Genomic DNA, 26641 nt, shown 5'->3' with positions numbered 1-26641 from the left:
ATCTCTCTCTAGGAAGAACATTAATCACCAGAGTCATCATGACATTTTTATTGTTACCGAAAATTACTGGAGGCCAGGAAGGAGGCAGCAAGCACTTTTAAAACCATAATATACTTGCAAAAATGATGCCTCCACCTAAAGTGAGCACCTGGTGCGGTCACACCGGTTACACCGCCCTAGAGCTGGCCCTTCTCAAGGGTCCTGTGATCTCAGTGACAGGGTCAGTGTTCTAGGGTGTACTGCTTCATAGGCCTGCCCGCAAGACTGGAGGTGAACTTCAGTATGAATAGTGGTGGACAAGCCTTGAAGGTTAACCTACACTTGTCATGCTAGGGTCCACCTGCTGGTGCTAAGACACCGGGGCTTCTAATGTCTTGCAAAGCCTTCTAAGGTCTAGCATGAGATAGTGCTCTCTCAGGAGAGTGGTCTGGCGGACTGGTTATTAAGGCTGAACCTGGTTCCCCAGTTCCAAATTCAGCAGCTCTGGCCATAGTGCCACATCCTCTCCCCAACTGAACACCATACTGCCCCACTGAGAAAAACTCAGACTGCCTTCAACTACAACCCAATTGTTGCCAGCTATAAACACCTGGATGCGGCTCAATTTAAATTACGCACTGGGCAAGAGCAATATGTGGCCTACAAAAAAGAAAAGTGACAGCATCCTGGAAAACGCAAACAATCATAGGGAATGCAAAATTTTGCAAACCATGTGAAATGTAAGCAGGAACAACATGGTTACCTTAACGCTTTTACACTCACTGTTCAGAAATCAGTGAGTGCTTTTGCCTGAAAAGTTAAGGACATGACAACAGGGCCCTGAATGGACCCATTTCCATGGCCATTGCTTATATCCTTACAAAACGTAAGCAGTATGGTAAAAAAAGACAACATCCCTAGATACAGAGCAGCAGTACAAATTTTGTTTTCCAATCCACACTTTGCAGTACCTCCAGGATTGGTGCACTAGTTCCAAGCCCAGGGAAAACAAAGACAAGAAAACACAAATAGCTCTTCACTGACAGACAATGTAAAAGTGGCGCTAATGTGTTTGGGTGTGAATAAAATCAATCTGGACAGTTTGCTACCACTCGGTCTTACTTTATTTAGTTATTTATTTTTCATATTTTTAAACTTTTATTCCCGATGCTGCACTTTGGAATTAAATGTCAGAAAAATACGACATTGATTTCCAGCAAAAGTGATTTTCTTTTTTGGATCCATTTCACAGGGAAGCAAATAAAAGAAAGGAGAGGAGACAGTGCGCACTGCACACAGGCACCTCCTCCTCCTAAAAGGTTAGGTTGCTCTGCGCACACCGGCCCTGTTGGTGTCACCCCATGTGAGGGTGTCACCCGGTGCGGTCCGCACCCCCCCGCACCCTCATAGTGACGCCGCTGGCGACAAGACTCATCCTCGACATCCAAAGATGGACCCACATCACACCGCACCTCAAGCAGCTACAATGGCTCCCGATCCAGAAGAGATGCCAGTTCAAGATGTTGACCCATGCATATAAAGCTTTGCACAACAAAGGACCAGCATACATCAACAAACCCATGACCTTCCACCAACAGACCAGACACCTACGTTCTGCCTCCCTCTTCCCTGCAGACACCCCCTGTATTTGCTGAAGCTACAGCAGAGGAAGCTCCTTCTCACATCTGGCAGCCAAAGCTTGGAGCGACCTTCCTCTGCACCTCAGAAAAAGCCCCATCACTCTGGGAATTCAGGAAACCACCAATCAGCAATGCAAAACCTTCTATCTCAACAAGTCTTCATATATAATAAATGTGGTGGGAGATCTTTCACAATTCAGGGGTCTATACTGTGAAACTCACTGAACCCTAGCCTCTGGTCTACAATCTTTTCAGAAAGGCACACAAATGAACTTTTCCAGAGTGTTTTGAACTAAGGCCAATACCTCCAGGGGCAGTGACAGGAGAATATTGGACTGGGATCTCCCTCTCGTTCACTGAATGACTATAACATACATTTCTCTGGAACTTGGCTAGCACTCTAAAGTCACAGAAAGGATGCCGTTCAGAGCTACATAAAAACTCTAAATAAATGAATGATTACAGATCAAATAGGAGGTAAGCTGTACAGAACCGTTTTATTAATGGCACCATAACATGTGGCACGGGGGGACAGAGTGCATCCCACAGGAAGTCGGTTTCATAAGCCTGAGCGATATTTTTAAGGTAACCAGATATGCATAGATTTGTATGTAAATTAGTCAATAAACTCTATGTGGTCTGCTTATGTAATGACGGTATTGGAGAACAAGTTACTTACCTTCGGTAACAATGTATCTGTAAGAGACACATGTAGTCATAGATTCCTTACCTTAGAATTACCCCCAGGCATCAGACTGGATCCGGAGCAATTTTTTCTTAGCAGTACCCCTGCGCTTTGGTAGGTGACGTCGGTCAACTCCGTGTCCGTCGTCAGCGTCGTGGTCGCCGGGATGACATTGCGGTGTCTACTTAGATAATGCCCCTGCGTGCTGACGTTAGTTCTGACACGACTTTCCACGCCAGAAGCGCAGAGCCATGTAAGACACTGACCACTGGTGCACAAAACTAGGGCCCTGGAAGGGAGTCCCTAACCCTAGAAGTCAGTTTGCAGAACAGGGAGGATGGGTGGGGGGGGGATAAGGAATCTATAACTACATATGTCCCTTACAGATACATTGTTACCGAAGGTAAATAACTTGTTCATCTGAAAGAGATCGTAGTTATAGATTCCTTACCTTAGATAGATACCCCAGCAATGCCATCCCCGGAGGTGGGTCTGCAAACTAAGTTCACACCAGGAAGTCCTGGAGAACAGAACGGCCAAAGAAGCTGTCTCTCCAGACTTGGCTGTCCAGGCAGTAATGTTTTATGAATGTGTGCAGGGATGCCCATGTGGCTGCCTGACAGATGTCGACTAAGGAAACTCCAAGTCCCAAAGCAGTAGTGGCTGCCATCGCCCTGGTAGAGTGGGCGCGCAGTCCCATTGGAAGTTCCTTTTTAGCCAAAGAATAGCAGATCTTAATGCATAAAACAACCAGAGAGATGGTACGTTTGTGCCCTGCCCGACCTTTCTTAGCGCCCCCATAACCCACGAAGAGTTGATTGTCCACCCAGAAGTCTTTTGTGTAGTCAAGATAGAAAGACAGCGCACGTTTTGGGTCAAGACGGTGGGGTCTCTCCTCCTCTTTGAAGGGTGCGGAGGCGGGAAGAAGGTGGGCAAGGTGATGGTCTGACCTATGTGGAAAGAGGCAACCACTTTGGGCAGAAAAGAGGACCTAGTACGGAGGACTACTTTGTCCGGACGGACAGCAAAAAAAGGGAGGCTTGGAAGATAAGGCCTGACGCTCACTCACCCTGAGAGCAGAGGTAATGGCAAGCAAGAAAGCAGTCTTCAAAGTAAGGAGATGACGAGGACAATTATGTAGTGGCTCAAAGGGAGAACACATAAAACAAGTGAGGACAAGGTTCAAGTCCCACTGGGGAATTACGAATGAAAAGGATGAAAGAGATGAATAATGCCCTTCAGAAATTGGTTAACAATTGGGTACTTGAAAAGAGAAGGCTGATCAGGAAGGCGAAGAAAGGCCAAAATGGCAGTAAGATAGCCTTTAAGAGTGCCCAGAGCAGAGCCATACTGGGCCAAAGAAAGAATGAAGATGAGAGCCTCTGAAAGAGGGGCAGAAAGGGGATCCACAGCCTTTGCTGTGCACCATGGCACAAATTTGTTCCATCTAAAGGCGTATATCATTTTAGTGGAGGGACGCCTGGCTGCCAAGATGACATTACAGACTTTGGGAGGAAGGTCGAAAGCTGTCAACTGTCGCTGCTCAATCTCCATGCAAGGAGGTGGACGCTGGACAGGTTTGGGTGGAGGACCGTCCCCTGCTGCTGCGACACAAGATCCTCCCGAAGAGGCAGTCTGATCGGAGGATCGATGGCCATGTTCAAGAGCTCGTGGGTACCAGACTCTTCGTACCCAGTCCGGATCACAAGAATGATTTGGGCCCGGTCGCGCTTGATCTTCTTCAGCACTCTGGATAGAAGTGATACTGGCAGAAAGGCATACAGGAGGCCGCAATTCCACTCGCGTTTCCACTGGAAACTCCAACGCGCATAATTGCTGATATTGCGCGTTCTCTTCGTGGCGTATAGATCCAACCAAGGCTCTCCCCACAGCTGAAAGATACCTTGCACCACGCCATTCGTGATCCATCATGCACCAGCAGCTGAGTTCGTCCACCCTGGCGTTCAGGGAACCTGCTAGGTGTTGAACCACCAGAGATATACCCTGATGTTCCAGCAATGTCCAAACGCAAAGGGCCTCTTGACACAGGGTCCACAACCCCACCCGCCCTGTTTGTTGCAGCACTACATGATGTTGGTGTTGTCCGTAAACACCTGCACTACTCTTCCTTTTGACAGAAGGAAAGAATACCTTCACTGCAAGATGAATCCCCGAAGATCCAGAAGGTTGATGTGAAGCCCAGGCTCTGCCAGAGACCAGAGGCCTCTGATCTCCGCCTCTCCCATGTGGCCGCCCCATCCCAGGGGTGACGCATCAGTCACCACTGTGAACTCTGGTTGGGGAAGGGAGAGGGATCTGCCGTTGACCCAATCCTGGTTCGTGAGCCACCATTGCAACTGACTTGCAGTTCTCTCAGAGATCTGGATGACATTGGAAAGATTCCCCTGATGCTGTGCCCACTGGATCTTCAGGTCCCAAGGCAGAGCCCACATACGCCACCTGGCACGATCCACCAGCAGGATGCAGGAGGCCATGCGACCCAACAGCCTCACAGTCAATCTCCCTGAAATCCAGGATAGAGGCTGAAACATCGGTATCATAGCCCAAATATCCCAGACTCGCTGTATCCCAGCGAATGTAGGAGGCCCGCTGTAGCCTGGAGGTGGGAGGCGACAGCCTGGGGCGAGCCCGCCTTCAACAGCCAGTCGTCAAGATAAGGGAAGACTGGAATCTCTGATCTGCGCACATGAGCTGCGACCACCACCATCACTTTCGTGAACACCCGAGGGGCTTTGGTAGGGCCAAAGGGGAGCATGGTAACTGAAAATGCTCCTGGCCTACCGTGAACCTGAGGTAACGCCGGTGGGCTGGCAGGAAGGGGATGTGAAAATAAGCATACTGCAAGTCCAACGCTACCATCCAGTCTCCAGGGTCAAGGGCAGACAAGACCTGAGCTATGTTTAGCATTTTGAACTTCTCCTTCAGGAGGAAGCGGTAGACGTCCCAGAGGTCTAAGATAGGACGCAGGCTTTTGTCTTTCTTGGGTACCAGAAAGTAGTGGGAGTAGCAACCACAACCTACTTCTGGCACAGGGACATGTTTGGTGGCTCCCTTGGCCAAGAGAGCTGTAACTTCCTGGTGGAGAAGGGCCAGATGATCATCCTCCATGCGATGGAGAGTAGGTGGCATGGAGGGAGGGGTAGTCTCGAAGGGGAGGGAGTTGCCCCTTCGGAATATTTGCAAAACCCACCTGTCCGACATGATGTTGCACCAGTGGGTGAGATGATGGCAGATACTGCCGGCCACTGGCAACTGGTGGCTCCGAAATGTCGGACTAGAAAGGTTTGGAGGCTTCTGCAGGGGAGGAGTTGGTGGACTGGCTCGCCCGCTGGCCCCCAGACCCACAATGCTGGGTCCCATGTCCCCAGCCACACAGAGGCTGGGTAGCTTGCGCAGGCCTGTGGCTCTGGGTGGAATGTGGTGGGGCACCCCTTCTGTAGCAACGAAGGCAGACTGCATGGGGCGAGAGGTGGCAGCGAGGCTCAAGGATCTGGCCGTAGCCCTCGAGTCCTTGAAACACTTGAGCACGTTGTCCACCTTGTCACCAAACAGGCAACGGCCATCAAAAGGCATGTCCAAAAGGGTCGATTGGACTTCCTCAGAGAAGCCTCAGGGCTACTGACGTTGACATCGTTCTACCCAGCGAGTCGGTGGTATCCAGCCCACACCGGATGGTGAACTTTGCTGCGTCTCTACCCTCTATGACAGCGCAGGAGAGCATGGCCCAGGCCACCTCCTGGCACTGTGGCAGCACTTACGCAACCATGTCCCACACAGTGTGTGTGGAACGGTCCACGAGACATGCGGTGCTCACTGACTGCAGTCCTAGCTGGTGGAAGAAAACATCTTCTTCCCAAGATGGTCCAGCTTCTTGGATTCCCTATCTGGGGGAGCTGTAGTATATGCGCCTTTTGAGCTTGAGGCTTGGACCACCAAGCTCTCGGGGATAGGGTGTTGGGAGAGGAAAAGTGGGTCGCCCGGGCGGTGGCGTTGGGCATTCATCCTGTCCACAGGAGCCCAGGAGGTTAGTCCTGACTGCCACTGTAGGAAGCTCAAAGCCCAAGGCCTCAGCCGCTCTACGCAAGACCACAGCGAAGGAAGCTCCCTCATCCCTAGCCACAGTAGGGGGAGAAAGCATACCAAGGTCTGGGGAGGGATTCAGACCACTGGCATCACCCAACTCCTCTCTCCAGTCCGGCTCTTCAAGTTGGTCTGTTAAAGGGTCAACAAACCCATCCCAGTCCTCCTTTGGCTGCCAGTTAGGGAGGTAGGGAACGCCAGGGAAGAACAGCGGTACAAAAGTACCCTCTGGCTCCGGTACCGGCGTCAGCCGACGTCGGTCTGGCGCCGTGTCCAAGTCGGGGGAGATGCTGGGCTCGACGCCGGCTGGGGGCGCAGCTGACGTCGGGGGTGTCGCCACTGGAATCGGCACAGGGAAAGTACCGTGAGGTCGACCAGTGCCGATCTGGATCTAGGCCTGGATCCATAGGGGTCTTGCAGTGCCAAGGCCAGAGCCACCGGCATCGAAAGATAGAGCCCCCAGTCGAGTCCGCTGGGCCTGAAGGAGTGGCGGCGGAGTCGGCCTGCCAATAGATGGAGTGGAGGGCTTCGTAAAATGCCGCAGCTGGGCAGGGGACGCACCGGCTCCCAGAAAGGGAGGGAAGCGTGGAGCGTCCCAGCGGGCTCCAAGCACCGAGTCGGAGAGCGGCGACGCTCCGGGTTCCACGTCATGTCGGCCGACGGACGAGGAGAAGGCGAAGAGCAACGATGCTACTTTCCCTTCTTCTTGTGCTTCGACTTACCACATGAGTGCGATGACTTCGATGACGAATGGTGATGGCTCTGCGACCGGTCCCATGACCTTCCCCTCGAACGGCGCGGAGCGGACTGCTGGGCCTCCGAAAGCTTTCGGGACCACTCCCGCAAAGACTTCGGGTTCAGGGCCCAGCAGTCGGAGCACAACTTCGGGTCGTGGTTGCGCTCCAGGCACCAAAGGCACACGAGGTGAAGATCGGTGACAGACGTCAACTTGTGACAGGAGTCACAGGGCTTGAAACCGGACCGACAACTGGAAACCCCTCGTGCACCAGGAGTCGTAAGACAAAAAAGATGTCAACAAAAGTCGAAAAAGAGTTCGTCAAAAAGTGACTTTAAGGGGCACGCTCTCTCCGGATCTGAGCTGGCTGGCGCGGAAAAGGAAGAACTGACGTCAGCGCGCGGGGCGGCATCTAAGTAGACACCGCAATCCCGGTGACCATGACTCAGACGATGGACGCGGAGTCAACTAATGCCACCTACCAATGCGCAGGAGTACTGCTAAGAAAAAAATTCTCCCGCTCCAGTTTGACGCCGAAGTTTCAAATAAGCGTTATCAATAGAGGTCAAAGAGTTGGTTTAGAATATATACTCACAACACACCTCAGCTTAACTCTGGGCAGCCAACCCAACAAGTATTTTGACAAGGCAGTGGTCAGATACTAAATACATCAGGGAGTCTACAAAAACCTGCAACCCTAGTTCTGCAGCTAGGGTACATCTGTCCATCACCCTTACACCCCTACCTCTCAATCTCTCAAATAACCCTTAAAAAAGTGCTTGCTGTATATTTAACGTTTTTCTATGCTAGTGCTGAGTCGAGGAAACAGCTGCTGCCCAGGCCGCATGTAAAGGTCAGGAGGGCCTCATGTGGTAAAAGCTGTCCAGCCCCAATCCTGACGCTATCCTGTGTCTCCTTAAATGCAAGTTAAGTGCTGTTACGGCCAATTAGTATGCAGTCCAGATATTTCTCTGAAAGCACTGAGCTCTAATAAGAGCCTATGCACCAAGGTTTAACGATTGTTTCCAGGGAGGAGTGCAGGACATTTTCCTAGTTAAGATATTTGGGCCCAAACTAAATGCAGTCCAGAACTCCACAGATAATAATTCCTCTCCACTGTATCAAAGGCCTTCTCGAGGACTCACACAGTCAGCACAAATTGTTTTTCAAATCCAGTCAGGCTGTGCATAACACGTGTAAGACTCCATAGGTTGTAAAGTGTAGTCCTATTTAGGGCAAATCATCACTGAATGAAAGACCTGAAGACTTTCAACAATCTCCTGGTCAGTGTTTTGCTTACTCTCTTTGGATCTGTGTTTTTCATGTAAATGGGCAATAAGATCAAATAGATGTTGGATCCCTGTCTGGTTTCAGAAACAATGTAACACCTGTCTCCCTCAATGTGTGTGGTAACCTCCCTCCCTCGTATGTCTTCTGATAGCATCCTGTCAAATTCCTGATAAATCTTTGTTGGAAAACAGTCATTGCCCGGGGACATCCCTCTCTTATATTGATTTAAAGGTCTCTAAGAGGTCACCTTTACCACCCAGAGCATCCAGGAAGCCTTTCTGAGCGTCCATAGGATTAGGCAGTGCCAGGACCCCAATGCACCTTTTAGTTGCCTGCCTCTATTAAACACGACTGAAGGTTTATTCTCCTTATCTTTCGCAATAGGCGGAAGCCAGCCACATACCACGCCGGTGCTCAGTAGTGAACACTCATGCAAGCACCACGCAGCCTTTTGCTCGTTTGCTGTATTGCCTATAAGTACAATTTTCGACCACCTACGTAAATAAAGAACACTTTCCAGAAAAGAGGAAAGAATCAGAAAGCACTACCACCCCCTCTGGGTTTGCCAGCGTCAGCATGCATTTCAGAATACCATGGGCCATCAGTCATGCCAGGTCCCTGTGGTTTCAGGAAGCATCCCCCTTCAGTTTCTTGAAGTACCCCTTTTGATCACCCATCTTCCCTTTTATGTTTAGGTGACATATTTGGGCCCATACTGTGCATCCAGTTAAATTCCACTCCACTAAGGAAAGGATTTGGCATACTGTGAGAGCCGCCGACTGGAGAGCTGGGGATCCGTGTTCGAGTCTGGTGTTGGCTCAACATACTGTGATAATGGCTTGATTGTTTAATTTCCCTAAGTACATGAATAGGTGCTCTATATAAATGCAGCGATCTCGTGGCGGTCAAGCAGTGTCAGCAAAGGGAGATTAAAGGAGGGCACTGTACTGCAAAGTATGTGTAGATTAATCAAACAAAAAAAGAGCAAACCAACAGTGGCCACGGAGGGGTGGTGGGGGCCTGCAAGCAGTGTTGTGGGAGGGGTGGGGAGATTAAGAGACAGAAAGCAAATGAAGTGTCCGAAGCAGTGTTGTGGAAGGGGTGAGGCACGGGGAGATTTAGGAACATCAAGCAATGAAGTGACTGAAGTTTCATTGCACAAGTAAACAGAACAGTTAAGAGCAAAGAGGCAGGCCAACTAAAAAAAGAGTTCTCTCTAAGTATAAATAACGTCAACAATAAGAACACATGTAAGAGGGGCAGTCCTCATGGGAGGATACAAAATTATAAAAGGAGGGACTACTAAGTGTATTCACCAATGAAAAGCCAGCCTTTCTAAAGGACAGCAAGAGGAACCAATGCAAAAGTTGGGTGTTTTTTCAAGCCCACATCCCAGATACAGCATGCCTCGAAGAGACAGCGGAAGCGTTGCCTAGGCGAGACCTCAAAAGAGTTGGATGGGAAAAAGGAGCCCTGGAAAGTTGTCCATGAATATAAGAGGTTGGAGTATTTACTTAGTGACTACATTGCCGGGGTGACTAGTGAAGAACATATCGGAGGTCAGAAGGCCATGTTGTTTACCTAAGCGCTAACACTCACCTCCTGAGAACAGTTGAAGGCAGGCGACTCCAGGATCCAGACTGCTGCAGTGCCCAGGCAGAGGATACCCAGGAGGAAGACGCATACCTAGGTCACAAGGGAGGACCTCAAAGAGGCCACTGGGGCGCACTGTCTACATGCGATTTCCAAGAGTCCTAATTCAAGCAAAAATTCCGATCCTAGTTTGACCGAACCTGAAAGCAGTGGAAAGTGTAGCGAAACAAACAGTGCAGGAACTAAAAAAAAAAATTATCTCACTGCACATAGAATCCACATACAGTTATTCAAACTAGCCATTCCAAGATGAAACTATAGAATTCAGAAACGTAAATCCAGGCTTTGCTAGGAAGTACGCTTCCTGAGAAACGAGCCCCGCGCTGGGCTACATCAACCTGAGCAAGATCTTGCCAAAGGGCTCGGCATTAGTGAAGCCCATCGCTCAGGTATCTCTGAGTATTTCCCGAGCCACAAAGCCTGGCAGCTGCTTCCTGTTGTACACTGCAGACTGGAACTTGTATGCAGAACAGGAGGAAAAGGGCCACAAATCACAGCTCTCTGCGTCTGTGGAACATAAAAATTTGCCATTTTTTTCCATGCCAGAGAGAATTACAGGAAATGGAGGTGGGCATTTTCAAATGATAATAACTGAATCTTGGTAGCTGATCTCGAGGCAAGACTTTGTATGCAAAAACCTTTCCCGAGCCAATTGGAAGAAACCGCCTCTGGAAAGATGTCTAAAGGTAAAACTATATAGTCGTCTAAATATTTTAATGTAGGTTATCAGAAGGCACGCATTATCTGTCATAGGAAGCACTTTGTACCGTGCATTTGTATATCCTGAATGACATTTTTTCAAAAGTGTTTGTGTTTTCGTAACAGTCGGCCAATTTTTAATGGGTACGTTTCCAAGCACTGTGAGAATTACCCCCTTGACTGCTGAGGCTTTTCCTTCTGCTGTCAGTTTTTATTGCAGTATTCTGGAGCTCTGCTGCCACGAAGAAAAACAAGCAGTGTTGTGAGGGTGCAGTACCACAGGCTGCCACGAGGTGTCCCTTGGGAGCTCTTTTGGCCATGTATGGTACTGTACCCTGCAACATGGCTAAGGAAAGGATATGGTGCAGCGGTGAAAGTTGCCGACTGGAGAACTGGGGCTCCGTGTTCGAGTCTGGTGTCGGCTCAACATCCTTTGATAAAGGCCTGATTGTTAAATTTACCTGAGCGCATGGAATTAATGTAAAATAACATAATTCAATGCAGCGATTATGCGTAAATTTATCAAACAAAACATCTAGCAAAACAGCAGTGGCCTCGGAGGGGTGGTGGGGGCCTGCGAGCAGTGTTGAATGAGGGGGTGGCACGGGGTGATTAATAGAGGCAAGCAAATGAAGCAACTGAAGCATTGTTGAGTGAGGGGTAGGCAAGGGATGGCAAGCAAATGAAGCGACTGAAGTTTAATTTGCACAAGTAAACAGAACAGTTAAGAGCACAGAGGCAGGCCAACTAAAAAAGAGTTCTCCCGAAGTATAAATAACGTGAACAGTAAGAACACATGTAAGAGAGGAAGTCCTCATGGGAGCATACCAAATTTCAAAAGTAGGGACTACTAAGTGTATTCATCATTGAAAAGCCAGCATTTTTAAAGGACAGCAAGAGAAACCAATGAAAAAGATGGGTGTTTTTTCAAGCCCATACCCTTGATACAGCATGTCTCGAAGAGACAGCTCAAGCACTTCTTAGGCGAGACCTAAAAAATAACAGGTCTACTGCTTTCATGAAGTTTTGAGATGATACAGGTACAAGTTATATAACAGCCATTTGAGCTCACAGAAATACTCATTACAATGACTAGTGCTCTTTCAACATATATAAGAAGGAAATGTATTTAGACCGGGGCACTGGCAAGACCTCCTCTCAAATGTTTAAGCACTGTGTGGATCTATTTCGCTCTTCCACAGGCGAGATACCCATCAATATCGGTCCATGCCTCATTCAAAGCTCATCTCTGATTTTGGTAAGCATTTTTCTTCTATTCACCCAAAACTTCAATGTTTACATACTAGACTAGTGTTTCCCAAAATGTGGGTGATGACCCACTCGTGGGTAGTAAGTCGATTTTTGGTTGTTATTGAAATTCCAAACAATTAATCAAGATGCCTTTAAATTCTGAATTTATCTTGTCACTTTTGCTGCGCTTTAAGGAGAGGTCAAATGTCAGGCTATGGCTTCTGACAAATTGCTACTTATTTATGTGACATGGGTATTGGTATTTACAAACTCTTCTCACTTTCCAGTCAGAGAAAGTAACGTAAAGTAAATTATGTGATAATCTTGCGGAAGTACAGAGAGTGAGAAAGGACAGGGTGTGGGATTTCCTTTTTTGTAGTGAACGATACAATGTAAATTCCTGTAAATAAACTGTACACATTCAGGAAATAGGAGAGCAAAAACGAAGACTTTTTTTTGTAATCCTGAACTGTAATAGAAGCAAAGATTTTAATAGAGTCACAACAAATCAAGACACTTTACTTGTAATGCACAAATGCGAAATATTCATTGAAATCTGATTTCCATACATTATCATATGTGTGCAATATAGTTTTATCAATAAAACTAAGTCTCTGCAAATTTAGGAGCAATTTTAATGAATAATGTGTTGTCTGTAAATGAGTGTGCTGCCAAACGATGCTTTAGTTAATTAAAAAAAAAAATCGCCAACCTCACTTTCATTAAAGCTAGGTGGGTCGCGAAAGTTTGTCATTCTAAAATGTGGGTGGTGGTTCTATAAAGGTTGAGAAGCACTATCCGAGACAATTCGGATTTGACGCCAACTTTAACTACTGTTAGAGATTATAAAACGTCCCAGGCAGTTTGACAGTGATGACCATCTTGCTCAATCTATAAATTCTTTTTCCAAGGTGATCAGAGGAACAGTAACCACTAGTTATGTGATGCTGTGGCTAGGAATTTTCCAGTCATGTCTTTCCTATGTTCGCGCGACCCTCTCAGCCCCTCCCCAAAAAAGAAAACCGTGGTATCTGAAGTGTTTCTTTCAACTGGGCATCATCAAATAGCAAGGGCTGACAGGCAATGCTCGCAGAGAGTTGTCAAGGTAAGATATAAGGTGGTCGGCTGAATCTTTAAACCTGTTTGCACAGTTTCAATTCCCTTTGAACTCAAGACTGTATACATTACTTCTGTAAGTGACTTTTCCATTTGTGGTAACACAGTAGTATTCGAAGATTCACACTACACAGATGTGAAAGGTGAACACAACTTGAGTGTTTGGGAAGTATGTTGCAAATTAATATGGTAAACATACTCAACAAAACAAGCAGAACAAACTATGCTAGAAAGCATTTTTCAGAAAGTAAAGGAATCAAAAAATACAGTAGACCAACCTGGAATATCATAAAAAGAAGTGACAGGTTTGGTGCACAGATTAACTCGAGGCGATCGTTTCCTCATCTGGTCAAGAAGTAACTTCCTCTCGTCGTCTTTTAGAAGCTTTATGAAGAGATCATGTGAGGAAATCATGAAAACAAACTGCAGATCTTCCAGACTCAAACACAAATTCCTGAAACCAAAGAAAATTTCCTTTTTTATACAGCAAGTAGGCAATTCAAAACAGGCTAGCATCTTTGGAAGGAATGGTTTGACTCTAGTATTCATTCCTCGTACCATTCTAATAGTTTGTAAATGTCAATACTTGAACGCCGAGAATACTCATCTTTGTAAACATCAATATTTTAATGCTGGGAACCCCATCACTAATACAGAAAACAAAATCAGACAAGTGTAAAGTATGGAATTCATGTGAGTCATCGAACCTGTTCTTAGATTATATATCAGATCACCTTTCATTTTTGCCCTGGAAGCTTTCCAGTGACATTAGAGAACACGATCATGGAAAAAGCCATGAAGTGGGATACTAACATATACATTGTTTGTTACAATTAGGATTGTGTAAGGAAGGCATGTTAAAAAGGCTATATGTATAAAACAGAAGAAATAAAATCATGTCTGTTATTAGTCACCGCACTCCTGAGGCAACTGATAGCAGAGGATACGGAGGATTCCGTAAATGCAGGTCAAACTGAAATATCACCTAACTCTAGTCAAAGCAGGGGGGCGTGGCTTGGACGGCTGCAAGATGGCCGCACTGTAAGTGGGCTCTGCCATCCAAGCACTAAATCCGCCATCATCCTGCAGACCATGGCCCTTACTTCGATCGGATCCAGCGCATTTGACCTCACCGCGTCTTGGGGGATTCGCCTGGTACCTTCTGCGACCCCCTCTGGGATTCCAGGGCCGGGTTTTGCTGCCTGGGCCCGCTCCTCGAGGCCGGGCCTTCTCGCCGCCGCTGGAGGGCCCTCCTCCTCCTGGCCCGCTGTGCTTGGTGAGTCATCCCGGGGTTCTCTGCCCTCCTCTGACCGCCTGGAGACGCCGGTGAGTGGCGGGGTTGGGGGCTCGTCTTCCGCGCCGCCTGGCCTCTGACACCTTGGATGGGCACCGCTGGGCAGTGATCCGGTGCCCGTTAGGACCTTTACACCCACACGTAGGCCGGGCGAAGGGGGCGGCGCGCCCCCACGCATCCCCACTGCCGCCTGGCTCCAGCCCCATCTGCGGACCGGACATTATCTCCTTGCCCTGCACCCCCTTCAGAATGCCTTCTTCAAGGACCTGCCTCTACGACGCGTGGCGGCCTGGCTGACTCCGGCGTATTGGTCGAGCCCTTCCCTGTGACTCTCATCATCCTGTGCCACGCCGGACCCGGCTCCTGTCTTTCTGCAGTGGTTTCGTTCTCACACGCCGGACAGCAGCGAGGGTCCCTCTATACTGTGACTTCACCCGCCTCCTATCCTCATACTCACCAGACACCCTACTTGCTGGCCTGAACCACAACTCTCCAGCAATTAGCACCCTGCAGGAGGTGGTAGGAACAGCTCGCCGCGGTGTGCCGCTGCGGCAGGGTCGGGGGGTGGCGCGCGCCACATCACGGGACCCCCGATAATATGTACAAACACCTACTCTGCCACATCGCTATTGGCCTTGTGACGTCCCCGTGTGGCGGGACGCGCTCCCTCCGTGCATCCCCGCTGCCCTGCCCCTGGCGGCTGCATCTTCTCTCCAACACCGCTATCTCAAAACTGCTGCGTAGGTTGTCTTCCATTGTGTGGCTTGGGAAACTGCCTGCAATTTACTCCCTTGGGGCTGTGTTTGCCCATGGGGCGGATACACCCCCGCTATGACTGTCACCCGACTTACCTGGGGATTTATGTTGTTGCCCTGTGGTGCTGAGGACTCTTGCGTCTATCACTGCTTCCTCTCTCCGGACACCCCTCCAAGCATCGACACCGGCCTCTTGCTCTTTCCTCATTGTTCAGATCTCTCGTACTATTAGGTTCTGCTGCGCCGCCTGCCAGTTGTGCTCCCCTTTTAGTCCTCCCACGGACAGTGCTTAATATGGTTAAGGCGGACCCCAAGCAGCCTCGACTCACCTTCGACCAGTGTCGCCAAACGTGCCAGGACCCACGGAGATGGCCGCCTCCCGGGAGGACGACCTAAAGTCCATCCTGCTGGAGGTCAAGTCCGCCGTTTCTGGTATTGCTGCTCAACTGGAACAGTTGACTTCACGCCTGGATGTTGTCAAGTCGCGAGTGGACTCACGTGACAATCGCCTGCTACATGTCGAATCGAGGGTCTCGGATGCAGAGGACGCCACCACACAGGATCGTCAGAAATCCTGGACTTAATCTGCAACAAAAATGAGGATTTGGAGGCGCGCTCCCGTAGGAGCAACCTACGCATCACGGGGGTGCCTGAATCCACCAACATTACGCGTATGGAAGATTTTGTGGAGACTCCAATACGTGAACTTTTCGGTGAGGTGCTGTCTCCGGTGTTTATTGTGGACAGAGCCCACCGATCCCTTGGCCCTCGCCCAGGCCCCGGATTGCCGGCCCGCCCAATAATTGCTAAAATCCTCAATTTCCGGGACCGGGACGCAATATCCGTGTGGCCAGGGACAAGGGCGAGATTCGTCATCAGGGAAATTCCTTGTCCTTCTACCCGGACTACACCCTAGCGGTACAGGCTGCCCGCCACGAATACCTGCCAGCGAAGCGCCTTCTTCAGAAGCACGAGATCTCCTACTCGTTGGCATATCCAGCCAAGCTACGAGTCCGTCAGGGTTCCAAGACTCATCTTCCCGGATCCAACGGCTGCCCTCGTCTTCGCCAAGAAGCTTGATCGCTCTCATCGCTGCACACCTGCAAACTCTCAAGAATCTGCCCCTAGCGCCCTGAGTGATAATGACTGACTCGATTTCCTGCAGCTATACTGCTGATATATCTTCACTCCTATGGTTTCATGCTCGCCACCCCTCCTTTGATTAAACTCACTCAGCTTGGCTCCAGGCTGCTTTGCCCCCTCACTATAATGCTCCGGGGCCACCCACCACTGTATGATTGTGAGACTTTTATCACTCTGTTGTCTGCTACTATTGTTTGCTTGGCCACCCTGTTTTGTTGGCAGGGGTGTACGCCGAGTTCGCCATGCCCCCGCGGGATAATTCCCACTTCGGACACTGTCTTTTCCCTCTAAGTTGGGGTTTCCTCGGGTGGTTGTGGGTGGTATCTCAACCTGTTTGGGGGGTTGATGTGGGTGGGGGGTGGGTAGTTCTTTGGGATTTGCTGCCTCCTTCCGAGGCGGGTTTGTTTTTGTCAGTATGTATTGTTTTGCCCTTCAGTTTGCCTTGCAACACCATTCTGCACTTGCTCTGTTATGACATGCCGTGCTGCTCTGTGTACTGCCCCAAGTTTTTGTTCCTGGGCACAACCCTCATCGGCATCCTACCCCCTGGGTTTGACGCTTATGGTTCCCCCTTGCCGCCCGGCTATCTGTCGCGGCGAATTTCCATTGTTGTTGCACTGCTTTTTTACTTCACCGTTGGATTGCACTTCCATACGCACCTGCGCAAGGGCCCTGGCCAGTTACACCATGCTCCGCCTGCTAACCCCCCACAATATGTCGGTATGACAGACACTATTCTCTGGACATGGAACATCCGTGGTCTAAATGACCACCGCAAACCTCGACTAGTTCACGCGCATCTCCTCCGGCACAAGGTGGATATCTGTCTGTTACAGGAGACCCACCTGCTCCCTGCCTCTGCTGCTAGACTGCACTCCCAGCACTGGGGAGAATCGCACTCCTCTTTTTACTCCAACTATTCTCGTGGGGTCTCTATCCTTATACGTAGGGGACTCCCTTGGCAAACCTCCTGCGCAATCACTGACTCCGCAGGGCGATTCGTTATCCTCCACGGCTCCCTACAAGCCCAATCCTTGACGATAGCCGCAATCTACGGCCCTAATAATGACGACCCTGACTTTTTTGCGCAGATTTGGCAACACATCTCCTCCTTTGGCCCCGCTGCGCTCCTCTGGGGGGTGGACTTTAATGTCACATTATCCACTGTCCTGGACCGTTCTGGCCACCATGCCTCCCACCCGTGCGCTGCTACACTTTTAACGTCCATCTTCGCTGAGAACTCCTTGTACGACGTTTGGCGTCACATGGGCCCTGATGCTCGTGAGGGCACCTGCGTCACTGGCACCCGTGGTTGTTGGTCCCGGCTAGATCTTTGGATTTCTTCTCCAGATATCCTCGCCTGGCTCACTTCCGTTGATCATAAGGCGTGCACTCTTTCAGATCACGTGCCAGTTCATCTATGTCTCTGTCTGTCTCAGTCCCCTCTGCGCACTCTCTCCTGCCGGCTCCCTTCCAACGCGCTGCGCAATTCCGTCTTTTGAGACGAGATCCAGACCGCGATTACTAACTACTTTGAGCTCAATGTGGGCTCTGTGGATTCTCCCTCCACTCTCTGGGAGGGATTCAAAGTCGTCATTCGCGGCGAATGTATCTCTAGACAGTCCGGGGTCTTGTGCTCCATCCGTAATGCTCTAAACAAACTGGAATCCGAAATTAAATCATTGGACTCCTCTCACGCTCTTGCTCCCAGCCCCGTCACACTCGCCCGTCTTCACGAGAAGCACACCGAATTCACCAAGGAGGCCGATAGAGAACTCTCGTTCTTCAGCAGAAAGGCCCGGACACGCCGCTTTAATGAGGGCGACCGACCCGGTAAAACCCTGGCCAACCTCCTCCGTCCGCCCCGCGCTGCATCCTATATTACAGCGCTCCAGGATGGTGGCCCAGCTCGGACCACCTCCCCTGAAGAAATTAAGGCATGCTTCATGGAGTTTTACACGCTCCTTTACACTGCAGGATCAGCCCCCCCCGCATGAGGTCATTGACCAGTACTTCGATACCCTCGAGCTCTTATGGCTCGAAAACCACCACTGAGAATACCTTGACGAGCCATTCTCTAAAGAGGAAATACTGGCCGCTATCAACGGCATGCCTGGCGACAAGGCCCCTGGTCTAGATGGTTTGCCCGTTTCTTTTTACAAAACGTTTGCTCCTCTTTTGGTGCCACATCTTGCCGCCATGTACAACGAATCCTTCGAAAGTGGCCAATTTCTGCCTTCGCTCCGAGAGGCTATGCTGACTCTTCTCCTAAAACCAGACAAACCCCCTGAATTGCGCGATTCCTATCGTCCACTATCCCTCATCAATACTGATAACATTTTCTCTAAATTGCTTGCCTCGCGTCTTCTCCCTCTCATGCCACACATTGCTCGCCCAGATCAGTACGGCTTCATTCCGGGCCGCGCAACCTCCCACAATCTCCGTACAATCTTCTCCGTCCTTCACCATACTAACCCAGCGCTCCCTGCAGTGGCCGCCCTGCTGGATGCCACCAAGGCATTCGATACTTTGAAGTGGCCCTTTCTATTCTCGCTCCTCCCGCGTCTTGGCTTCAGTCCAGTTTTTATATACGCAAAATCTTACTCCTGTACACTCTTCCTACGGCCCGCTTCTGGATCAATGGCCTAGTGTCGGATACCATCCCAATCGGACGGGCACCCGCCAGGGGTGCCCGCTTTTGCCTATGCTATTTGCTATCGCGATGGAATAACTGGCAGCTAGACTCCGACAACACCACACCCAGAGGGCCATCGGGTTCGCGGCACGCGCCCTCCTGGTCTCCATGTATGCGGACGACATCTCCTTATATGTTCGCCACCCCCAGGAAAATCTTAGTCCTCTGGTGCGTGAGATTATACGGTTTGGTGGCTACTCCGGCATACAAGCTAACTGGAACAAGTCAATACTTTTCCCCTCACGGATGCCACCACCCCTTCATGCGGGCGTCGGGTCCTACTCGCTATTTAGGAATCTGGTTGAGCAGGGACATAGACGAACTTTGGAGGGCCAACTTCGGGCGCACGGTGGACTGGCTCAAATCCAGGGTTCCGCTCCGGAGCCGGCTGCCCCTATCGTTAGCCGGTTGAATAGTAATTGCCAAGATGGTGGTCCTACCCAAATTCCTATATTTGTTCCTGAATGTACCTGTTCCCCTCCCCGCCCATTTTTTTCGCAGGGTCCGCTCGTTGATCATCTCTCTTATCTGGACCGGTAAGCAATCTAGGATAGCGTACGACATTCTCACTCTTCCGACGACGTGCGGTGTCCTCGGCGCCCCCGACTTCAAACTCTACGCAATGTTCGCTCAGGCCAGTTTTTTACACTTTTGGCTTCACCCCACTCCTTTTCAGCCGCACGTGGCGTTTGAGGCGGATCTTGCTGACCCATGGCCGCTTACCACTGCCCTGTTTGCCCCGGCTAAACTCCCACGTACTGAAATAGACACGGTCGAGACCTTGCGTACGGGCCTGGGAGGGACTTTGCCGCTTCTCAGGTGCCCCTATGCTCTCGGCAAATTCAATGCAGATAGTTCGCCATCCGGCTTTTCCTCCTCTCCAACCCTCCGGTATGGTTAAACACGCCACCTGCCTGGGGCTGAATGCGGTAGCAGATCTCTATCCGGGAAACATATTCTACTCCCTTGCTGAAGGCTCCGGCCCCAGGGACACTTTGCTCTTTTATCAGCTACGGGCTCTCTGCAGGGAACTACATTCTACGTTCCCTCTGCCTCCTCCCTCGATGACTGCTCTTGAGTTACTATATTCGTCTTCCTCGCCTCGGAAATTGGTAACCAAACTTTACGCCCACACGCTGGCTGCCACCTCTATCTCCACTGATCGTGCCCGCGTGGCGTGGGGCGTGGACCATGGTATTGAGATTTCCCAAGCTGATTGGCTTTATTGCTGTAAACCGACTAGGCGACTGTCCCCTAACTATCGCCTGCACCTTATTCACTTTAAATATCTGCATAGGCTCTACCGCACCCCCGTTCAGCTGCATAAGCTGGGACTTATCCCCAGTGACAGATGTCTGCGCTGTTCTACTCCTGCAGCGGACTTCTCTCATCTTGCCTGGCTGTTCCCCAAGGTCTCCGCTTACTGACGCGAGGTCTGTTCTACTATTTCTGAGATCACTTCCTCGTCGGTTCAACTCGACCCCCCACTCTGTCTCCTTGGCTTTGATAAAATCTGCTGGGACGCTTCCCGCCACCTCATTGCCATGCTGCTTGTTCTCACATGGCGCAGGGTTTCCATGCTCTGGGGTCGCAAACCTGCACCTAAATTCGCTCAGTGGCTTGAGGATGCATCGCGCTGCCAGACCCTATTATCTGAATTCTGGGACCTTATGCCAGCCAGATCTCGCCCACACAACATATGGGGGCCCCTTGTGTCATACCTCCTTGCTCGTTCCCCCCAGCGCCTGGCTTCCTCTCCCGCGCTCCCCACCGGCACTCCGCCCGCGGTGGCCGCCGGTGTGGGATAGTAATTGGCCTCCCCACCCTGCTCCTTCTCCTTCTCAGCGGGGCTCGCCATTCCCTTCGTGACTTGCGAGCCTCATACCAATGACTGTTTATTGTCCAAACGTGCCTATATAACATCTGCTATGCTATGCTGTCGCTTTATGATGTTCTGAGCTATGGTCCCCTTTGCGAGTTTCAATTGTACTCATGTGCATGGAGCTTTGATTCAAGTACAAGAATGTAATTTGTCTATGCAACTTTGTCAATAAAGGTTTTTGAAAATTAAAAAAGAAAAAAAAGTTTGACCTGACAGATATGATGACACTAACTACAGTGAAGTAAATTGTGTTTTCTAAAGCACATTTTACAACTAGATCTTTTTTTATAAAAACGTTTTTATTTAAAGTTATCATTACAGCGAATATCAATAAAAACATTACAGCTCAAATCAACAAAAAAAAAAACTCTAGTCAAAGCAGGAATAATTGCTTTCATTGTGATACTCAAACTCTCGGTCTTAGCTCTCTTTCCATGACATCTGGTTGAGAACGGTCAGTCCTGCATGCAGAAAAGGAAAAAAAAAGAATCTAATAGAACACTATCCCCTTAAAAGAATGTTGGTACCCCAAAAAGCAGGATTTCCTTTACACCTATGAGACCCATATATTTAGGACTCGCCTACCACAATACTCAGTTGCTAGACATGGTCATTTAAGGTCATTGCTCGGTGGGTGGTATAAAGAAGGGAGGATTACTGTAACAAAATCATAGCACACATACAGTTCAGAGAATTGTTCACTGGTACATATATTCTAATTATTGGAATACCCCTTTAGAAATTCGCAACTGTACACATTAAGGCAACAGCCTGACGTATTTTGGAATATAGTCTTCACTGTTAATATAGTTTTAACTGACACTTCCGTACACTCAATATGGCCGCCATAAAAATAAACCGGCTAGTCCTACTATTATGTCTACCTTGGTACCATAGTCCTATACCAATATCATCCACCTGATCCGTGAATTCTGCAAGCACAGAAACGCCGACTGTGCCGAAAACGAGATGCCGACACTGCTGAAAATACCGCACAGAACTTTTACAAGTAAGCGGACATCAGTGATACAACGTATTGCGCCCGAACAATCTGCGCTATGATTAAAATCTGAACGAAAGTTTAATTAGGGGAAAAGCCGAAAACAAGATGCCGTCATTACTGAAAACACCGCACGGAACTTTTACAAGTAAGCTGAAAGCAACAACACAATGTATTGCGCCCGAACAAGTAGCACTATGACTAATATCTGAACGCTTGTTTAATCGAACCGTCCCCTTTCATTCTAGCATAAGGGGCGAAGCCGGAAGCGAAGCACCGTGAGTAAACTGCATGTTTATCCACAAGTGTTTTTCACTTTTCAATCACAAAATGTCATATCAACAATGATTGAGCGCACACACTTCGAGTTCACTTAACGTTCACACAAAACTGTCACACTGCAATGATTTATGTATAAAGAAATACAGGTGAAGACAAATATTTAAAACTGCATGATAAATATCACGCGCATTGAAGTCAGTATGTTACGCTCATCTAATCATTATGACATGAAAACACGGGGGGATAGGGTAACCAATTTAATTGAAAAAATTCTCTGAACTGTATGTGTGCTATGATTTTGTTAAGTAATGCTCCCTGAAGAAGGGCGAGTAGCCTGAAATGCATTGGAGCCCCAAAAAAGTATTTTGTAATTAAGATGCCGTAAAAGCAAGTTGAAATGAAATTAATTTCGACGTGAAAATTTAAATAATTCAATTGAAAAAATGACACAAGAGGCAATGTTTATTGCAACATAAACCACAAATCGACATGATTTGATCAATCCTTGTCACAGGATCTCTGGAGTGCCTAGGGGAATGCAACCAATGGTGTTTGGGACTCCCAAAAAAACAGTATTTACGACAGTGACGTTCTCCAGGACGGAAGATGCCACCCCGGGAGCACCCAAAAAATGGTTTAAAAACCTGAAAAAAACTGTTACAAATATCTATACTTACAAGTGGTTGTGCGTAGGCCAAATAAAGTTTAGTGGTATAAAGAAGGGACAGCACAAATAGAGAAACTTAAAAACTATTAAGGTAATTTCTCCTTGCTCTGATCAATCGATTCCTAACGAGTTTGGAAAACTGGCTTCATAGCTTTGAATGCAAGGAGGAGACACCAAATATCAGACACGATTAAAGTAAATAGGCTGTGCAGGAAGTCCTGGATAAAAGCTGCATTCTTTGTAGAGGATGTGTTTGACAACAATGCTTCCAGAAAAATGTGGAGGAGCCCAAGCTTGTGGCTAACAAATGCCTGCAATGTGTGCATGTCTTTTCATGTCCACTAATGTGGAATATACTTTGGTGGAAAGAGCAAGACATCTGAGGAGACTGAACCTCTCAGATAATGTACAATGTGGGAATATAAGAGACAATACATCAGGCAGTAGTAGATTTAACCTCTGCGAAACAGATATTCAGACCGGTTTTGTTATTCCCAGTAAAGACTTGCAAAGGTAAAATATCACATGAAACTCAAGACATCAAGCAAAGGTGCTATCGGAAGATTTAGAAATCTGTAGGGCACAGTAACAAAACCTTAGTTATTTGCTTTTGGACTGTTTCCTGGTAGAGTCCTTTCTATTCACAAATGCTGTCGACAGTTCCATCTGATATTTGTGAATGTGCATAAGCTAATTTGTCAATGATGAGGATCTAAAGTTAAGAAATGGTAAATGGGACCAGTTGGCGTTCTCACTCCCTCAACTCTCTTGTACAGTTGAAACTCATAACTTACAGTGGAAATGAGTAAGCCAGCACAGGAGACCGCCTTATAGGCAAACACTGTGGAGAAACCTGATGCAACATGAGTACACCTGAAGCCACTGACAAGTGCTAGTTGGCAGATTTTGGCAGGTGGCTGTATTCAGAGGGAACCGACCATGCCAGCAACAGGCAGATTCACACCAGGAAAGAGCCAATTGGAGTGGGCGATTTGATGGAAAACACCCATACAAAAGGCTAAGACGACATTCCTGAACAAAAGAGACCGAGATTGCAGGATTATAAAGGAGGTGAGAGTCATACACCACTGAGGTGTTCTCAGAAGGTTATAGGTACATCCAAGAGGGGAAACAGGAGCTCAATGAAATAATTGAGGCGGGCTCTCCTGGTACTACACCCCTATACAGACCAATAAAGGCCCGAGAGACACAGGCAATGGAAAATTCTCCTAACAAGAGACTGGGGATAATTGTTGCTTCTCTCTTTCCACAGGTAGACCAATACACTGTCAGATGATTCGCCAGGATACAGAAGAGGGAAGAAAAGCGGAATTGGGAGAGACTCCAAACAGTAGGCTGGGCATAATTGCTGCTCTTTTTTTTCTTCAAAAGAGGCAATCCTACTCTGAGGAAGATTAAAGAAGGGAGGAGACCATGCCCAACCTCAGTGATACAGGGTATGAAGGGGAAAGAAAATCCCTATCCTCTATATTGCAAACTTCCCTGATTCCAAGGAGGACATGAAGTAATATTACCTGGGAAAAGACTGAATGTGTAGTGAGAAAGGAAAGACACTATTTGAGTATTAGACTAGAACTTAGTAAGGCAAAAATACTGTGAAACATGAGGATACATTTTGAGCAATACATCCTCTTTGCGTGTTCTGGAATAAAAACAAGGTAATCTAACTTACTCACACACCAACATGAGTGTTTTAAAAGGCAGAAGTCAAACCTACCAACTATCATTGGCTTGACTAGAGCCGTCATCAAAAACGTTAAAATGAAAGTCAAATTCCAATGTAGAACAATAAAATGTAAGGGAGGGAACAAAAAAATTAACACTTTCAGATAATGTGCCACTAGAGATAATCTGAACAGAGAAGGTTGAGCAGGAAAGCATATGAAAGCAGATAGTGATGTCAGATAGCCCTTAGCTGTGGGCAACGTCAAATCATTCCATGTAAGGGACACAATAAATCAGAACGCGCAAGAAAGGCGAGATTTAAAAGGGTTGGCACTTCCGATTGACATCTCTTAAGCGACTTGGTCCAGACGGATATGCTAGAAGATTTTCAAGCAGCCAGGATGACATCTGTAACCTCATTAAAAAGACAAAAGGACCCCAGTTATACCTGCTAAATCTCCACACACACAGCTGTAGCATGTAGGGAGTGGGATGGAGGACCTGCCCTCATTGCTGCAAGAGCAGGCTCGTTCTGAGTAAGAGGGAATGAGGTGGCATAACATTAAGGAATAAGAGCTCAGCGAACCAGAATCTGTGTACCCAGTCTGAGGCGATCAGACTGGGTTTTTGGTTAAGATCCTGGCTCTTCGAATAGCCCCCCTTCTTCATAAATTGATACATCCGGATCGAAATGGCTTTAGCCAACCAAAAATACGGCACTTAACCCTCGCCGTTTATTTGGGGTGTTAGGGCATGCTGCCACAATACAGGAGGACTTGGTTATTATGACCTTGAACACCAAAATGGCATTTCATGAGATCGAATGGCCCTTCCTCTTTGCTGCCCTTGAGAGGTACGGTTTTGACGGTTGATTTCTTTTTTTTCTTTTAAAAAAAACCTTTATTAAAGGCAAAAAGAATCATCCACAGCATACTGCCAACATCCCTGAATGGGCCGGCATTGCGATGTAATGTACTATGAATTGTTAAAGGCGGAGACGGAATACACAGCAAGCCGCCTACAACTACATCGGGCCGGCCGCGTTAAGTGGTGCAAGGAGAGTTAATAATAGTAGATAGTCTGTAATCATTTAGTTTCAAACAACAAACAATAAAAATAACATTACCACTATTATGCCTTGTGTAGGTGAGCCATGCCTATGTGTGTTGACGCATTTTGATCATTTAGGTATGGAGTGGTATTGGGTGGTGGCCCATTGTCTCCCTTGAACAGTGTGTGTCGTCTCGCATTAGTTCACATCTCTACTTTGGGATACATCTTCAGTATTACGGGGAGTGGCCTCGGATTCTGTGGTGGTGGTCTCTAGCATGGTATTGGCAAAGCAGGGGGGGGCAAATCACGGAGGCCAGCGCCTTAACCGGCCTTTCTCCCTCGCCATAGGGGCATGCCTGATGGTACTTCCCTCTAAATTTACATTCCCTTTCAGCCGTCTCCTGGTAGTGGTAGTCGGTGAGCAGATCGCGTAGGCGCGCTCTCAGTTCAGGGGTGGGTGTAGTTTGTGTCGACAGTTCTGTTTGTTTGATGTCAAGTTCTAACTTACAAAGTATGGCCCGGATATCTTTTAAGACCCCTCCACTTTTGGCAATACAGATACCACATATGGTGACCTGAAAGGCCTCCCATACCGTGGAATATTGTGGAACTGAGTTATCGTTTCGGGGAAGAAGTCTGATAATTCTTGCTCGAGTTCCGATTTGAAAACGGTATCTAGTGGTGTCTGTGGGGCGAGACGCCAGTAGATGTAAGGTGGGTCTTCATGGGGCGGGGTGACGAGTGCAGGCAAGTGGTTCGAGTATGTGCGTAAGAGATGCGACGCGTGTGACATCCAGGTTGCCAATCCTTTATTTATTAGCCAGCTATCTATGCGCGACCAGGAGGAGTGGGCAGTAGAGTAGCAGGACCCTTCACGAGCTTGCGGATGTAGGGTTCGACAGGCGTCTATGAGGCCATGTTCGTCTACAATGTCTTTGAGGGTGTGTTGTGCATTAGAGTAGTGATGCGACTGTGGATGTGACCTGTCCATTGTCGGGTTTAAGGTGACATTAAAGTCCCCCCCCACATATCAG

General features: G+C 48.4%; 1 protein-coding gene across 1 annotated transcript in view; it reads right to left on the bottom strand.

Annotated features, from left to right (window-relative positions):
* The window catches only part of INTS8 (integrator complex subunit 8), a 724118-nt gene that overhangs the window by 461034 nt on the left and 236443 nt on the right, over positions 1-26641 (bottom strand). The window contains exon 13 of the mRNA XM_085605229.1: positions 13429-13604. Within this exon, the coding sequence (XP_085461355.1) occupies positions 13429-13604 (176 nt within the window). The remainder of the gene's footprint in view (positions 1-13428; positions 13605-26641) is intronic.

This window comes from Triturus cristatus, chromosome 5_1, assembly GCF_964204655.1.
Source record: "Triturus cristatus chromosome 5_1, aTriCri1.1, whole genome shotgun sequence".
NCBI lineage: Eukaryota > Metazoa > Chordata > Amphibia > Caudata > Salamandridae > Triturus > Triturus cristatus.
This window is presented reverse-complemented; position numbering and strand designations above follow the sequence as displayed.